This window comes from Sceloporus occidentalis, unplaced genomic scaffold (assembly GCF_023333645.1).
Source record: "Sceloporus occidentalis isolate IW3139 unplaced genomic scaffold, rSceOcc1.0.p SCAF_82, whole genome shotgun sequence".
Lineage (NCBI taxonomy): Eukaryota > Metazoa > Chordata > Lepidosauria > Squamata > Phrynosomatidae > Sceloporus > Sceloporus occidentalis.
This window is the reverse complement of record NW_028317062.1, coordinates 2,816,921-2,834,736: the sequence shown is the minus strand read 5'-3', so window position 1 is coordinate 2,834,736 and position 17,816 is coordinate 2,816,921. Positions and strand designations below refer to the sequence as shown.

Sequence of the window (17,816 nt, the reverse complement as noted above, 5' to 3'; positions counted from 1 at the left end):
AACAACTAATTGATTTCATTATCGCTTAGTTGAATCGATTTTATAGACTGTAAAATGAGGTGAGATTATAACACTAAGATCCAGATCCTCCTCTCTGGCAGCTGGTGAACGTGTGCGCAGACAACCTCCACTGCCCTTCACTTCCGCTGGGGCTTCTATGACTGAGCGCCGGCATCACGTCACATGACCTTCCGGTGCCCAGTCATAGAAGCTCTAGCGAAAGTGCCGGCCAGCAGCAGTGGTTCACCGGCTGCCCCCACTAGACACCAGGGAATATAGGGGGGGCATAAGGAATATCAGGGGGGTAGAGTGGTGTATAAGGGGGGTGTAAGTCATATCAGGGGGCACAGTGGCATATAGGGAGGTATAAGGCATATCTGGGGCGGAGTGGCATAACAGGGGCACAGTGGCATAGAGGGGGATATAAGGCATATCAGGGGCACAGTAGCATATAGGGGGTATAAGGCATATCAGGGGGTGCATAAGACATATCTGGGTGTGGAGTGCACATAGGGGGTATAAGGCATATCAGGGGGGCATAAGACATATCTGGGGGGTATGAGGCATATCTGGGGGTGGAGTGCATAATGGGGGTATAAGGCATGTAAGCGGTATAAGACATATCGGGGGCAGAGTGGCATGCCTGGGGTCAGTTGTGCATAACTGGGGGCAGGTTGGCAAATAAAAGGAAATAAAACCAAGAAATGCATTTTTCTCAATCATAGTTTTTATTAAATATGAAAAAAAACATTTACATGTGAATTAGTATTTATTACTTAAACTTTTTAAGGTATTAAAACCTAGTTTGAGAAATATTGTGTTTTGGTTTCTGTACCTTTTAAATATAGCTTTTATTATTATTATGTCAGTAAAATAAGAAGGCCATTAGAGAAATTACATTGTGATAAGAGATCAAAGGGTTAATGACATGTTAATGTAAATTTTAAGTTTTTTATTCTGATGTTTGTTTTTAACAACCAGAATATTTTTATCGTCTTTTGCTTCTATGCAAATCAAGTCCGCTTGAAAACAATTTCAGTTTATACAAATGGATATTTGAATAATGTTTTATTGGCATTGGTTTAATGCATTCTATGTCTTGGTTTATTTTGTGCACAATCAATGTTTTTAGCTTGGTCTATGTTTAATGTTTGTATCTTGACAGACCAAGGATGTGACTCAAGCAATGAACGAGAAGAGATTTGATGAGGCGCTAAAGTTGAGGGGAAGGTAAAAACCGATTCTTTCCTACTAATCTACAAGATATATTTTTTCCTCAGGTAAATAAGTGTTCCTATGCCATGTGCTAATAGGAGCTAATAATACAGTGTCTATCTGTACTGAACATGCACAGGCTTGCACATTTCAGAATTGACCCTTGGAGGCTTGCCCTCCAGTCTAAGGCAAGGTTAGTGAAGGACCTTTGACTCTAAACATCAGTTAAATAGAACCTGTCTTGCATAGTGCAATAGGCTAAATGGTCTCAAAATGCAACACGCGATGCTGAGATCTAAGTCAAATAACAGGTGAGAAACAAAGTTATTGACATCTATCGGGCCGGAAAGGGCTCTGGGACTCCAGTGAACCACTGGGAGAACCATTATCTAAAAATGGAGAAAACCTGGAGCAGTGGTGACGACTCATCAAGGTGGTCAGAAATGAACCCAGACTAACACGTACAAGAACTGCAGGCCTCGCTTACCTTAGTTGAGGTCAGTAGTTATGATTCTGCAATAAGAAAGAGACTGTGGGAAAGTTGCAAGGCGAAAATCACTGCTGACCAAAAAAGAACACAAAGGCTCATCTCACATTTTGCCAAAAACATCTTGATGACCCCCAAGTAAAGTTTACACAGCATTCCACAATAAGGACATTATACCAACAGTCAAACATGGCGGAGGCAGTGTGATGACCAGATCTGCCCATGAAACCAAGAGACGTTCTTCTGCGTATTAATAAGCATTTTCAACACCCATTACAGGCTAACGTTTAATTTATACTATTTTGCAGGAGTTTTGAAAATACCTGGAATGTTTACAGGACATTGGCTCACATAAGACCACCTTCTACTAAGGTACATAACTTTCCAGTATAACTATTTCTTAGCCCAGTGCTGTGTAATTCTGAGCCTCAAGGGCAGCAAACAGGCAAACAGTGTTTGGATATTCCATCTTAAGCAAAGGCATCTAAATTAAAAAGTCATTAAATCGCTTGTTTTCAGTCAAGGATGGACAGATGCCCGATTGTGGCCCTCAAGGCTTGGAGTTGAACAGAACTGGCATAACATAGAATAAAACTCCTTCTACTACATTGTTCTCTTTACTACATGCTGCTGGTCATCTACATGCTGAGATAGCTATGAAAGAGTTATTGTAATGTATTCAAAAAATGTAAATCAGGTGTTATGGAAATGAAAAACCACAGTCTGATTCTACCCGTAAGGTTATCGCTCTCAACATGAAAACGTGAGAAAAACATTTTGTGCAAAAATGAAAACAGGGTACTTCTATTGGCTGTAGTGCGTGATGATCATCCAATCAAAACGTAACCTACTTTTTATAATTTGGATTAGTCAATTTTTTCCACTATAGAGAAAATGAAAACCATAATTTCTGTTACTGCAAATATGCATCTAGATTGCATTCTAACTAAATCATTAGTTAACTTAGAATAATATATATATATATAAATATAATTATATATATATATATATATATATATATACACACATGCGCACACACCCAAAGTACTTTTCCAAGTAAAAATAATACATATTGGTCATGCCTGTGGTTGAGGATTTTTCTTCTTTCTTCCAGAGCGGTTATAATCTAGCTGTGCTGAACGTCGGAGCACCGGCTGCCGGCATGAACGCGGCAGTGAGATCTGCGGTCAGAATCGGCATCATTCAAGGTCACAGAATGTTTGCTGTCCACGATGGGTTTGAGGGTCTTGCTAAAGGCCAGGTCAGTTCTTTCCTGTCAGTAGGAACCAACGCCTTGTGTGACATGTGTTCATTGAACCTGTATCCTTATACCTAATTTCGCATTAACCGCAATGTATGTAATACCAGAATTTATCTGTAAAGAAAGCCAAAGCGAAATACACATGCGACAAATATTTTATGACAATACAAGGCAACCTCTTTTACTTTGATATACTTATCTGTGCTGGAATATCCAGAGAATTGTATTTGCAACTTACCAATTCATTGTGCGCTAACAATGTCGGGTCCTGACACATTGGCGTTCTTTAATGCATAGCTCAATCTATGAGATGACCTCTACATGTCACTGATATCATTATGCATTATATAGCGCCAACCAAGCTCTTGCTGGAAATCGCCTACCAACTACCACTAATATGAAGGCTCTTGGGAAAGTGGATGTTCATTTTTCTAACTGACTTCTGAACCTAATAAAACTCGATGTATCTTTTTTTATCATCAATGCAGCCTTGGGAGGTTTGTGACAGGTACGTCGAATGTGGTTATTCAGATTGTATTAAATGTCATACCTGGTAGCACTGAGCAGTTAATGAATAGATATAAACACAGCGTCTTACTGGAAAGTACAATCGCTTGAAAGTTTGTATGATAACAGTTTGTTTTAAAGTGAATGTTACGTGATCTGGTCCATTTGATAGGAATAAAATGTTTCCATAGATCACGCCAGCTAAATGACGAGCACATTTTTAGACTTTTGCATCTGAAGTGGTCTTTATGCACACAGTACTGGATTCTATACACAATGCGCCATGGAGATCTATTAGCAGGGGTGAATAAAGTTTCTAGCAAGTCCCTCTGAGCTAATGACAAAAGTAGGAATTTTGCCCTTGATAAAGATATATTGCCTGTTAGCATGTATTTTGGTGTTTTCAGAGTAATAGAAATGAACAGTCAAATCCAAAAATAAAATAAAAAATCATAGTCCTGGTGTATTATATTTAATGCCTTTGTTTTATATGTCTCGGCAATGTATAAAGGCACAGGTGTTATGGATGCCATTTTTATCGACATCAGGTGTCTCAAAGACAGATATAGAAGCTAGATTGGGTTGAGTGCATATTTCTCTCCTGCATTAGTGTTTGTGGGAGGACATGGGAATGTATGCAAATTATTATCTTTATCCAGATGCACGTTTCCATTAGCTAGATTCTTGTGTTTGTGATGGTATTGTTTATTCCCTTCATTCTAGATTGAAGAAATTGGCTGGAGTGGTGTTGGTGGGTGGACTGGACAAGGTGGCTCCCGACTTGGAACAAAAAGGTGACAATATGTAATTTGTGTATGTATGTGTGTGACTGAAGTATATGTGTATGCATGAGTGTGACTGAAGTATATGTGTATGCATGAGTGTGACTGAAGTATATGTGTATGCATGTGTGTGACTGAAGTATATGTGTATGCATGAGTGTGACTGAAGCATATAACCTGGGGAGGATTGCCCCCCCTTCGATTCTATGTTTGGTCCACAATGACGTACGTATGCAGGAACTCTCTTAATGGGGTTTCAAAGGAGTTTCTACAAAATCTATTTCCCAATTAAGAGAACGTATTGATAAATCAAGCTTATCAACATTTAATACAAGATAGTTCCAAATTCACAATCTAATATAATAAAATAAATATATTGAATACAAGATTCCAGTAGAGGCCCCTGCCTTGCGCATGTATGCACAGATCACCTTCTGTATTAAAGAAGGATTTGCATGCGCAGTAAACCCTTACGTTTGGGCTCTGATCACAGTACACCTTTTGCACGCAATAGAGGAACGTATGCCATGCAGACATATTTCTCTGTTTTGGAGGCGGCTGGAGATTTTCACGTTTTGTGAGCGCCTTAATCCTCGGTGTATGAGACATACATTGTTTATTATACCAAAAACCAACAGGAGGATAATGGGGGTGAAAAAATATTTTGTTTTGTTTTTGTCAGTTGTTTGTACGCGCTAACAGTTTTGTGATTATTACAACAGAGTTCTGCCAAAGAAACACTTTGAGGCGATCAGTGCAAATATTACTGCTTTTAACATACACGGGCTGATCATTATTGGAGGGTTTGAGGTAAGTTTTGGTTTCTATTATCAGCCGCCATTTAATGGTAATAATTTACCATTAATAATAATGTGTCTTCTGTTCTATGTTTGGCTGGATGATGCACCCACCTACATGGCTGATGACGATTGTGTGCAAGGATTCCTCTACCAATATACAATGGAACATATTATAGTAGTCTTTAAAACCTCACATTTTGTCCATTCCCTGTACACAACTCCCACCTTTTTATTCTTTGATTTGCTTTTTCTGCTTCACTTTTTTATCCTTATCTACCTATTATCTACCTTTTCCTTCCACTTCCCTTCTATCCCTAACTTTACCTATTACCCTTTCCATCTCACAGACCATTAACAAAAAAGCATAAATACTTATAAATATGTATATGTGTACATTGGAATCCTGCCCATAACTCACGGAAACCACCAATACCCATGTACATCCATCACCCTGAAAAACAATAGTTAATAATGAGGAACATTTAAATAAACGTGTTAGTTTAATCCAACATTCAGCACGACAAATGAATAAGCCCAACATTTCATTCCCTCCTGTAAAGCACCAATATGGAAAGAGTTCAAAATAATAATAAAAATCTTCAACGGCACTAACCTGGAAGATAAAAGTGCTTTTGGGTCAGTTGCTATCAGTTACTCTCTGCAGTAGATGACTTCTCCCATCAGTGACACAGAGAGAGAACATATGTATATTTCTATTACACGCCTGATTACTATCTGATCACTGACCGGTGGCATTTCAGATCACTGGTTATTGATCAGTGTCAGTGGCCTAATGATTAGCGGCTCTTTAGAGCACTGATCATGGTCAGTGTCACCGATCATCAGCCAGTGCGTATTATACACAAGTACCTCATTAAGTTATACCTGCGTATTATACACCGGTGTGTGTCGTACAAAATACAGGAAGCATGTAGAAACATTGGCTTTGAAGGCCCATATTATTCTTCTTTTATTCTGCCCTGAATCCAGAATATTCAAAGTTTCCAGAGCACATTAAGGATTTCAGGCTGAGGCATGCAAATCTTCATGCCTTGTTTGTATACGCCAGCTATATGTAAACCTCTCAGCCGCCTGCACTTTCACCTATAGCTCAAAGCTACGTATAAATCAGCAGACACGTGCGGCAGACGCCTTAAAAGATTTTAAGAAATGTATTTTTATGATTTTTAGTTATGTAGCCATTAGGAGATTTCTTTTAAAACCGACATTTATCTCGATTTGATTTGTGGAGTTGAATTAAACACAAACCCCCCTTTTATTTACACAGTATTGACGCCGGTGTTTTTATTAATTCCCTTTAACCACGATATTTTTTCCGTGGCTCACACCTAAGGCTGGGCAGAATTTGGTTTTCTACGGCAGACCTCTGATCATCATTTTGGTGGCTGCTGTCACTCAATTCCTAGTCCATTGGTTTTGCCGTTTATTGAATTAGTTTATATGCCCCCTATAGCTACTATACCCCCATACAGCATAATATGTATATAATCCAGAAGATCTTTGCCTCCAAAAGTGAAAAATGACTTATGTCAATAAGTTGCCAAATACCGTCCCTTCTTCTAGGCGTTCACTGGTAGCTTGGAAATGATGGAAGGACGTTCTAAATTCGAGGAGCTCTGCATACCTATTGTTGTTATACCTGCCACGGTTTCGAACAACGTTCCAGGATCGGATTTTAGTATTGGTGCGGACACAGCTCTGAACACAATTACTACTGTGAGTATATCAGCGTGAGATGCCTGTCCTGTAACAAAACGCGTACCGAGGAACTGAACGCTACTCTATTGAGTAGAAGAGAATAATCCATGTATATGTATAAAAATATATGGATGAACTGCTTAGGAGTTCTGTGTCGCTCGACAGATACTTTTTTTCTTAAGATATCAGCCATGGCTATATTTTATTAGTGTTTCATAAAATTCTGAAGCTCCGCTACCTTTATCAATGCAAAGCGTGTACCGCACCATCAGCACAAACCTGCGCGGACACCTGCTGCCGCTGAATGGCTGGTATAAGGAGGTATCTGTAGGTATATGGTAGGCATGAATATGCCACATTGCCATGTCAGATATGTTTTATACACGACTATTGGCTCAATTTCAGGAATTGAAGATTGGTTCATTTAAAATTGTAGCAATCAGCTCCATAGAAGCATAGACAGCGGAGCCATATGGTCCTTCTAGTCTACCACTGGGTCCTTGGTCTACTCAGGATAACCTTATGCCCATCCCATGCATATTTCAAATCACTTACTGTATTAACTGCTACCACTTCTGCTAGAAGGATGTTCCACTTATCTACCACCCTTATCTTCCACCTCCTTACATTAGTTCTAAGCCTGCGACCTAATATTTCTCCTCCTGTTACATTTTGTTGAATTAGAATGATGTATTTAAACGTTGTATGCTGTTCGTAGATCTCCTCCAGGATACCATTGTCTCACCAAAATGATCTTATTATCTGCCTCCTCAGACCTGTGATCGAATCAAACAGTCTGCTGCTGGGACAAAGAGAAGAGTATTTATCATCGAGACCATGGGAGGTTATTGTGGCTATTTGGCCACAATGGCAGGTCTAGCGGCCGGAGCCGATGCTGCTTATATCTATGAAGATCCGTTTTCTATCCACGATCTACAGGTGTGAATTATTTAGAGAAACAAACGACTTGTCGTGATTCCTCATGTGTGAAGATTTTGTCCTAATATGTTGTCGTTTGGATTTAGATGAATGTCGAGCATCTGACCGACAAAATGAAAACCACTGTGAAAAGAGGATTGATTTTAAGGTAAGCACGATGTGTGGTATGTAGCGTGCTTGTTGGGTAGCAAGGACTTTCCAGAAGCCGCTTCATGCTTTTAATGTTAAATTGGTGTTTTGGATTCCGTTTGGCTGCCCTGAAAAACATGCTTTATTTTTATTTTGTGATAGGAACGAGAAGTGCAGCGAAAACTACTCTACGGAGTTCATATTTAATTTGTACTCGGAGGAAGGCAAAGGCATCTTTGATTGCAGGAAAAATGTGCTGGGTCACATGCAGCAGGTAAAGTTGAGAAGAAAAAGGATTTATTCCCAATGATGTATTTATGGGACCCAACACAGCTCTCCTGACAACTCATTTAGTGAATTAATCCCAACGAGACACTTGGTTGCAACCAGGGTTATTACCGTATGTGAAGCCGATAAGTGTTGTTTTGGGCAATTCGCTTTATGACCGTTATGCTGCAAGAGTTAAAAAAGTTTAAGATATCAGACTTGGTTCTCTGTTGACGTCATACATACTGCATCTTAATATATTCTAACTCAAGGCAAATATTTTGTTTCGTTGTAGGGAGGAACACCTACGCCATTTGATAGAAACTTTGGCACAAAAATGGGTGCCAAAGCTGTACTTTGGATTACTGGAAAAATAAAGGAATGCAGTAGACATGGTACACGTTATCACAGAAACATATTTGCCTATCATTGAACTGACCGGGCTAGCTTGTGTAGTCTTCTGATGTGTTATTCCGTCCCGCAGGTCGTATATTTGCCAACACTGCAGACTCCGCTTGCTTGCTGGGAATGAGGAAACGGAGCCTTGTGTTTCAACCCTTGACAGATCTTAAAGATCAAACTGACTTTGAGTAAGTTGAAATGAAATGTGAAGTAGAAGTGGTGCATGCAGCCTATACAGATTATATATATATATATATATATATATATATATACACACACACACACGCTCTCACACACACTCTCACCATTCTGTATCATCAAAAGGGGTAAAAAGTTCTAGATTCACACTAGAAAGGTAGAGAAGGTGGTCGTATAAATTCTGGATCTATCTGTTTCTGGAACTGTTTCTAGTAAAAACCCATGAAAAGCAGGACTGTTACTGGATATCTAATTCACCGGCTGAGATAATGCATTTAGTGGCAGTAATTAAAAATTAAAACAGTGCCTTTCTTTCATTTTTGTCCATTTGTTTGAAATTAATCATTACACTATAGGATACGGTTTCGTTTTTATATATTAATATTCTTTTAATTAAAACTAAACACTTTTAAAAATCCCTCACTATTTTAGTCTCTGCTGGGAAGCTGTTCCATTTATCTACCACCCTCTGAGTCCCCTCTTTGTTCATACATAGTATCCTTTTTCACTGCTAGTTGGCAGCGACAGCTCTTAGCTCACAGATAGATCAACAAGATTGGAGCGGGGCATTAAACCAGGAAATAAACAGGGCTTGAAAAGTAAAGATGGGCAATGCGAGGAGAAAGTGTATGGATACCAGAGGTTATTTAAGAGGGAAGAGGTTAATGAGAGAAGTGGGAGCAGATAAATGGTTACGACAAAAGTATTCTAGTGGAGGTGATGAGTGCTGAGGAAATACAAGCTCAGGTCTATAGTACACCTTTTTATTCAAGCATGTACCGAAGAACCGGTACATCTGTGAACTCGAGAGTTACCGACCGCTAACAAAATCTAGAGGTAGAAAGCTGCCTGATCTGTGACATGATTTCAGCCGGCGAAAGCATTTGAAATTGGATATACAGAAACAAACCATGGGATTACTCGGTGAACTGGAGAAACTGAAAGGCGCTCCTCCGTAGAATCGGATGTCGCACGCCCTCGTCTAAAGAATGAAACCATGGCAGCATGATCAAGCGCTGAAGCGTGAAACGGGTCAAGCGTGAGCCTCCTGGTCCTGAGAAGATCTCCCTTTCGTAAAATCACACTGCTATCGAACGCGCGCCGCTTTGGTTTCATTCTTCAGATGCAACGTTCGCCATTTTGAATGCCAGCTCAAATCTTACCTAAAAAGAGGGTAAATACGAAGTGGAATAGGGTGCAGACATAAACAATGCGGGAGGGACAGAAAATGAGCCATTGAGTCACCAGCAGTGACGTATTTACCCTGGGTGCTGACCTAGGGCAGCGTCCCTAGCGCCCTTTTTACGTCTGCCATCCCCTCTGTGGAGTGTTGGGACATGATGTTATATACCCTGGTGCCTTTCAATGGAGTGTATGGGGTGGGTTGAGGAGAACAGAGCTCTTTCCTGTAACCGGCCAACTCCGCAGCGGCACACCGGGGGCAGATCGGCCGCTGCCCTAGGCCTGGGCACATCACTGGACACCAGCAGATAGTCCCAGGATAAATATCAAAAAGAATTGGAGGACTCCAGTGTCAAACCTATCCACAAACCATCTGGGTAACGAATCACCAAATTAACATTTTTTTTGATTGCTTTCTCTTAGGCATCGTCTACCTCAAGATCAATGGTGGCTAAAACTCCGGCCCATCCTGAAAATCCTTGCAAAATATGACATCTCCCTGGACACGTCTGAAAGAGCACATTTAGAACACATTACCCGTAAGAGTTCTGTGGAATCCCACATCTGAGACGGGAAGAAACTCAGTGCTCTGCACAGCGTGTTTTACTAGTAGGTTAAGATAGATTGTTCGACGTTACGTTTACACATGCAGTATTATCAGGATACACTTTATGTTTGCTTAAGCAAAGTTTTGATTGTAAAATAAATAAAAGTTTAATATTAGTACACTTTTGTCAAGCAAAAGAGGGCACATTGCAGCCCCCGGAAATACATGTCCCACTCTGTGTAAGCGATTAGATGTGCATCATACCCCATGATTTACAATGCATCTACATAATGTGAGTAGAAGGGTACATATAATTAAGTTTAATATGTTTTGCTTCAGTTTCTGTAGGGTTAGTGGTACTGGGTTTTCTGATAAATGCATGAACTCTTGTGTAGTGACCTTACCAAACATGCCATATTTTAATAATAATTTATCTAGAATAAAATTCATTGAGCCATTGGCTACTGTGTCTGTGTACATCTAACAAAGCAACCCATAAAAATGAAGAAAACAATTGTTGTGTGTTTTGTGATAGCGTCCAGCGGGCCGACTGTCTAGTGCATTAAGCTAGAAGGACTATGTTGGTGCAGTCTCTGTGCGGCAACTGTGGCCCCTGTATTCCTGGAGTAACTCTGAGGTTTATTCACTAAAGGAAGATTTGATATTCTGAGAGTTTCTGCTTCTTGACTTCACCATACATTATGAATGCTTATCCCAAATAAGCTTCTGGTTGGTCTCCTTACACAATGAACCAATCAGGGTTCAGCCCCAGCCCTGCAAACTTCCAGGCGTGGCCGCCCCTTTAAGTGGTCTGTCTGGAGTTAAACTCCTTTCCACAGCTTGCTGTCCCGTTTATTTCTGTCTGTATTTTATGTACCTTTGCCCTCTTTCCCTTATACATCTCAGCTCCTCACTCCATCCCCTGTATTCCTTGCCTTGTTGCCTGTCCTTTGTGGCATCCTGTACCATGTATGCATGTCTTGCTATGTATATAATTAATGTGCTGTGTATTTATGTTCAGCTGTGTTTGTGTTATACCATTACCCTGCCTCCCTCACCTGAAGCCTAGACAACTCACACCTGATCTGATGAACAGGCTTTATATCCCTGCCTCCCAGTAACAGAGGTGTGAGTTCATTAAGTTCTTTGGAGCCATAGTTCATGCCAGACGCTGTATCTGCCTGTTGGATCTGCCTGCCTGCCTGCCTGCCTGCCTGCCTGCCTGCCTGCCTGCCTGCCTGCCTGCCTGCCACCCGGACTGCCTACTAGATTTACCCTTTTTTGCTTGCTACATGTCCCAGACCCTTTTGAATACTTACCTGGATTTTTCTACCCTCATACTCCCCAGCAGTCTGTATGCATGATATGCCTCCTACTCTGTGTCCTTTGTGAAGTTTGTTTCAATCACTGCGTTCTTACACTCCTGCACTCTGGACTCCAACATCCAGTTAAGGGCTGCAATATGATGAGCCTGACAGAACCATTCATTATGCAGGGCCGGCTCAGCCCTTCTTGCAGGGGAAGCTTGCCAGTGTTGGCCCTTCATAATGAATAATAAGTAAATGAAAGAGTTGAATCTGCAAGCTCTCCTGCCAACTTAGCAGAAATTGTAATGGTTGTGAATAGCGATTAAAACACCAAATCTCTCTGAAATTGTTACAGTTCTACCATAGTGAGAAGATGGTACATTTGATAACGTGTAAACTAGTGCAGAATTATGTGGAACCAGCCACAACTGTGCCACACAGTACCAAAAATAAAAATACTATGTGATCCTCATAATCATACATATTATTCAAATAAAATAAACGGTACCAGGTCACCCACCTTTGGCTGTCACTGGTAGTTGTCCAAAATGTATCCGTTCGCTGAAGAGGACAGACCAAGACATTTTGGACAATGCTATGCTTCCAACTTTGTGGGAACAGTTTGGGGAAGACCCTTTTCTGTTTCAGCCTGACTGTGCCCCAGAACACAAAGCAAGGGCCATAAAGACATGGTTGGATGAGTTTGGTGTGGAAGAACTTGACCGGCCCCACAGAGCCCTGACCTCAACGCCATCGAACACCTTTGGAAAGAACTGGAACGTAGATTACGAGCCAGGCCTTTTAATAGAACATCAGTGCCTGACCTCACCAATGCTTAACTGAATGAATGGGCAAAAATTCCCACAGAAATATCTGTGAAGAGGGACCAACTACACCAACCCTGTTGGTGCAATGGCCAGGTGTCCCAAAACCTTTTGTCCATATAGTGCATAATGTTTGCATAAAAAGGGAGTTTCCAAATCTATATCATTAACTATTTAAATAAACAATGAGCTCATAGCTGCCTGCGTACCACCTAAGGATCTGAAAATCTATTTTAGTATAATTCACAATAAAAAGGCCAATTTTAAGAAGGGATGTCTTATTTTGTGTTTACCTTAGAACAAATAGGATTACTAGAGATTTAAACAGCTATCACATTATTATATTTTATTCATATAGCGCCAACAATTTCCATATTCAAGGGGAATGACAACTAGAACTGAGAGACTAAGGTAAAGAGGGCACTGCTCGCAAGTTTATACTCTGGGAAACTGCCACTAAAGTTTGTTTTACTAGTCGTATCATATGACTTTATTATATAAAATACTGTTTTCCAACTTAAACCATTCTAATGTTCACATAGAGCACTAATATGTTTTCAGACAACAGAATATTATCCACTTGTTATGTGTTCTAGCCCTGTTATCTTAGCCCATTCCTCTGGACAAACACCCTGACTCCTTATCACACGGACTATGGTGAAGAATAGAATGACTCAGTCTTAAAGAATAACTCACATAAATGTTTTCAAAATGCAGTGGTCTTCTTCAAATGAAAAGGTTTTATTATAAAATAATTGTGCTGTTTTTATGTTTATTTTATTTTTGTATAGTGTTATGATTTAAATACTAGCCGTTTGAACGTGTTCGAGCCCGGACTCCTTGTCAGGCTAACATAAAATGGCTTAACAGTACCATAAATAATCTGTGCTGTGCCTGAGCAGAGAAAGTCTACCAAATATATGTTTGATTTCTGTGTGGTCAGTACAGTTTTATTTAAAGATTTGAATTATTTCTGGTTGCTGTTATTCACTTACAACCAAAACCCAATCACTAGACACAGATTACAATATTATTGTCAACTCTGTACGTGGGTTTTTATTATTATTATGTTAGAATGTAAGCTCAAAAGTTTAGCCATTAGCATGATGGGTCCATACAGTGGTTCAATCTCTGTACTCAAAGGGAGAACGGACAGTAGAGCCAACCCCAGCAAGTTTCTGATGCTGGATGAGCTTGGCTGGTCCTATATAATGTATATAAAGTGTAGTTAAATTAGCAAGAAGTTTTCAGGGTCTTCTTATACAGCACCTTTTTGCTGGAAAAACTCTTGCATTGTCTTCATAATGAATAGTGAACTGAGAGCCTGCCAGTGTCTTCATAATGAATAGTGAAGTGAGAACCTGCCAGTGTCTTCATAATTAAAAGTGAAGTGAGAACCTGCCAGTGTCTTCACAAGGAATAGAAAAGTGAGAACCTGCCAGTGTCTTCACAAGGAATAGTGATGTGAGAACCTGCCAGTGTCTTCATAAAGAATAGTGACGTGAGAACCTGCCAGTGTCTTCACAAGGAATAGAAACGTGAGAATCTGCCAGTGTCTTCACAAGGAATAGTGATGTAAGAACCTGCCAGTGTCTTCACAAGGAATAGTGATGTAAGAACCTGCCAGTGTCTTCATTCTGAATAGTAAAGTCAGAAAGTTGAAAGCACAAACAACAACCTTATGACCAAGAAGTAGACAATCTGCATTATACAGAGCCTGCAGTGTCACTTGATCTTGGACAATTAATTTAAGACTCCTGGATGTTAAGATTTATTGTCACATGCTTTGTTTTAAAGTTCACAATGAATGTGTTGCATATATTTCATGGGAGCCATTATTTCATTATTTATTTTGATTTATTTGAAAGCAAGTTCAAAGAACTAGAGAAATCAAGCAGAATCATCAACACGATGAGGCATGAACATAGAGTATTTGGGCCAGCCATTCATCCTATATTGTTGCAAACCTGTATGTGATATCACATCTCACATACTGGGTCTAGTATAAATTGTGCCTTTATAAAATACACTTATTATTCCTAATACTCTGTATGTAAAATTGTGACATCACTTGTGCATGCTTATGGTGGGCCAAAAACGACAACAGCCTTTCACTGTACAGAGCGATGCTCCTCGGTTTTCTGCCCCCACTCAGCAATATCACCCACCAGACTCACCTCTATTAGGTAGCATTTCAAAACTCCACCAGCAAGTTTGACAAGAAATCACCTATGGCAGGTGTTAAACATGATCCACAGTGCAACAATAAACCATGTACACAGGGGCTTGTATACACAGTGCAGGACGGCCCAAACACAATGATACCAGAAAACCCGTGTGTGATTTCTGGGAGGAACTGCTATCTCCCTGGTGATCATGTGTGATACAGCTTCTCACATTTATTGATATAGCGCCAGCAGATTCCATAGTGCTGTTACAATCTGTGATCATTTAAAGTCACACACAATAACAAACTGGTACAAAAAGAGAAGAGGGCCCTGCGTCTTGCGGGCTTATAATCTAGTCGGTGGTTGGGGAGGAAGTGAGTAGGACAGGACTGCTTGGATGGGGATGAGTTGATAGGGTCCGGAAGATCTGTTGAAGTTGTTGGTCGCTCAGACAGCTTGATTAGGATGATGGCTGAGAGTGTCAGGAAGAAAGGTTGTACGCTTCTCAAAAAAGGTGGGTTTCCTGAGAGCTTTTGAAAGTTGTGTATGAGGGAGAACGTCTGATGGGGAGGGGAAATTAATTCAACAGAAGGGATCCAGAAAGGGTGAAATCCTAAATGTGGGGGAGAGACGATCATCTAGACAAGAGACAAGTCATGAGGAGAATGAAGAGGGCGGTTGTGGGTGTATTTGGATAGGAGGGTACAGATATAAGGGCTCTATAGGTCTGGAGTTTGTATATGGCTCTGGAGGGTATGATTGGCACAGAGAGCAGTAGATGGTATCTGTAACTTCACCTTTAATGTTCTCGAGAGGCATTTTCTATTGGACAACCAATAAAATCCAATGATTATCCCATTTTTTGGTATAATTTGTCTAAAGAAAGATACAGACCAATCATATGTCTGATCCTGGGGATCTGTGATATAGCATGACATCTGATTGGTACTGTTTGATAAACGTGGCCCTACGTTTTTCTTGTTAAATTGCATCAGCGTCCTCCCCAACTGTCCCGATTTAGGCGGGACGGTCCCGATTTTTCTTTTCTGTCCCACCGTCCGTCCTTCCTATCCCTTCCTCTGTCCCGCTTTGCAGGGATACCTGGAAATTTCCCGGTGGGCCGCCCCAACATTCAAAACAGCCGCTGAGCGGCTGCGAGCAGGATTGAAAGCCTCTTCCAGCCGCCGGCGCCTAATGAAATTAAAGGGACTGGCGTGCACGCACCGCGCCGCACAGTGGTCGTGTCTCAGCTCTTTGTCCCACCCCTTTTAAGACGTGGGACGAAGTGCTGAGGCACAGCCATTGGGCAGCGCGGTGTGTGCACGCCAGCCCCTTTAATTTCATGAACGCCGGCATCCACCAGACACCAGGGAGCCAGAAGCAGTGGTAAGTAAGGTTGAGGGAAATGTTATATGGGGCATAAGGCTTTTCTGGAGGCAGAGTGCCCCATGATATGCCTTTCAACCCCCTTTATGCCACTCTGCCTCTAGAAATGCCTTTTAAGCCCCTATATGCCACTCTGCCTCCTATATGCCACTCTGCCCCATGATATGCCTTTTAACCCCCTATATGCCACTCTGCCTCCAGAAATGCCTTATACCCCCCTATATGCCACTCTGTCCCATGATATGCCTTTTAACCTACTATATGCCAGAGTGGCATATAGGGGTATAAGGCATATCATGGGACAGAGTGGCATATAGGGGTATAAGGCATTTCTGGAGGCAGAGTGGCATATAGGGGGTTAAAAGGCATATCATGGGGCAGAGTGGCATATAGGAGGGTATAAGGCATATCAGGGAGGCAGAGTGGCATATAAGGGGGTATAAGGCATTTCTGGGGGCAGAGTGGCAAGCCTGGGGCAGATGTGCATAACTGGAGGGGGGCAGGTTGGCAAATAAAAGGAAATAAAAATAAAAAACAAATTTCTCAATCATAGCTTTTATTAAATATGAAAAAATAGTTGACATGAATTAATAAAGAAATAAAAGTTTCTTACAAGAATATTGTGAAGAATAATGTGATCACTGTTTTGTTCCTCTGAATAAAATGGAACTTTTTCATCTAAAAATGTTTACAGTAGCAAATTTTTTTATTCCAAAATCAAAGGGCAGTGTGCATGTATATGTGTGTGTGTAAGGGCAGTCTACAAGTATTTGTGTGTGTAAGGGCAGTCTACAAGTATTTGTGTGTGTAAGGACAGTGTACGTCAGACCTGGGCAAAGCACGGCCCGCGGGCCACATCCGGCCCGCTGAATAGCTCGGACCGGCCCGCAAAGAGTGTCCTGGTGACTCACCAATGAGTCCGGTGTCCCCCCCCGCCCCGGTCACTTACCTTAAACTCCTGTGTTGGAAGCGTTTGTCTCGGGTGCCGGCGCTTTACGCTGGGCGCCGGCATATGACGTCAGACGCCGGCGATCAGCAGTGAAGCGCCGGCACCCGAGACAAACGCCTCACGCTACCAACACAGGAGTTTAAGGTAAGTGACCGGGGCGGGGGGGGAGATCCTGAGAAGGGGGGGTTAGGGAGTTAGAGGGGAGATACTGAGAAGGGGGGGTTAGGGAGTTAGAGGGGAGATACTGAGAAGGGGGGTTAGGGAGGGAGGTCTTACTGTGTGTGTGTGTCTTACTGTGTTTGTGTGTGTGTGTCTTACTGTGTGTGTGTGTATCTTACTGTGTCTGTGTGTGTCTTACTGTGTCTCACTGTGTCTGTGTGTGTCTTACTGTGTCTGTGTGTGTCTTACTGTGTCTGTGTGTGTCTCACTGTGTCTGTGTGTGTCTTACTGTGTCTGTGTGTGTCTTACTGTGTCTGTGTGTGTCTTACTGCGTGTGTCTTACTGTGTTCATAGCTTATTCAGTTATTGTAATAAATATTTTAGCCCATTTTTTAGCTCAAAATATTTTTTCCTTTTTTTTCTCCTCTAAAATCTAGGTGCGTCTTATCAGCAGGTGCGTCTTATAGAGCGAAAAATACGGTATGCACTCCGAAGCCTTGTTCATTTTGTTCACTTCTGTGCTGTGCTAATAGTTATTCAGGCCTTACTTATTCAAGCACCTCTACCAATGACGTAGGCTTGAATAAC

The 17,816-nt window shown here is 41.2% G+C and overlaps 1 protein-coding gene across 1 annotated transcript in view; it reads left to right on the top strand.

Moving 5' to 3' along the window:
* Nucleotides 1-10,456, top strand: part of LOC149285263 (ATP-dependent 6-phosphofructokinase, muscle type) — a 29,855-nt gene extending 19,399 nt beyond the window's left edge. The window contains exons 11-22 of the mRNA XM_089495546.1: nucleotides 1,166-1,230; nucleotides 2,011-2,074; nucleotides 2,817-2,963; nucleotides 4,194-4,264; nucleotides 4,975-5,062; nucleotides 6,637-6,789; nucleotides 7,546-7,710; nucleotides 7,797-7,858; nucleotides 8,002-8,113; nucleotides 8,402-8,501; nucleotides 8,591-8,696; nucleotides 10,312-10,456. Coding sequence (XP_089351672.1) covers nucleotides 1,166-1,230; nucleotides 2,011-2,074; nucleotides 2,817-2,963; nucleotides 4,194-4,264; nucleotides 4,975-5,062; nucleotides 6,637-6,789; nucleotides 7,546-7,710; nucleotides 7,797-7,858; nucleotides 8,002-8,113; nucleotides 8,402-8,501; nucleotides 8,591-8,696; nucleotides 10,312-10,456 — 1,278 coding nt within the window. The remainder of the gene's footprint in view (nucleotides 1-1,165; nucleotides 1,231-2,010; nucleotides 2,075-2,816; nucleotides 2,964-4,193; nucleotides 4,265-4,974; nucleotides 5,063-6,636; nucleotides 6,790-7,545; nucleotides 7,711-7,796; nucleotides 7,859-8,001; nucleotides 8,114-8,401; nucleotides 8,502-8,590; nucleotides 8,697-10,311) is intronic.
* The last annotated feature ends 7,360 nt before the right edge of the window (nucleotides 10,457-17,816 follow it).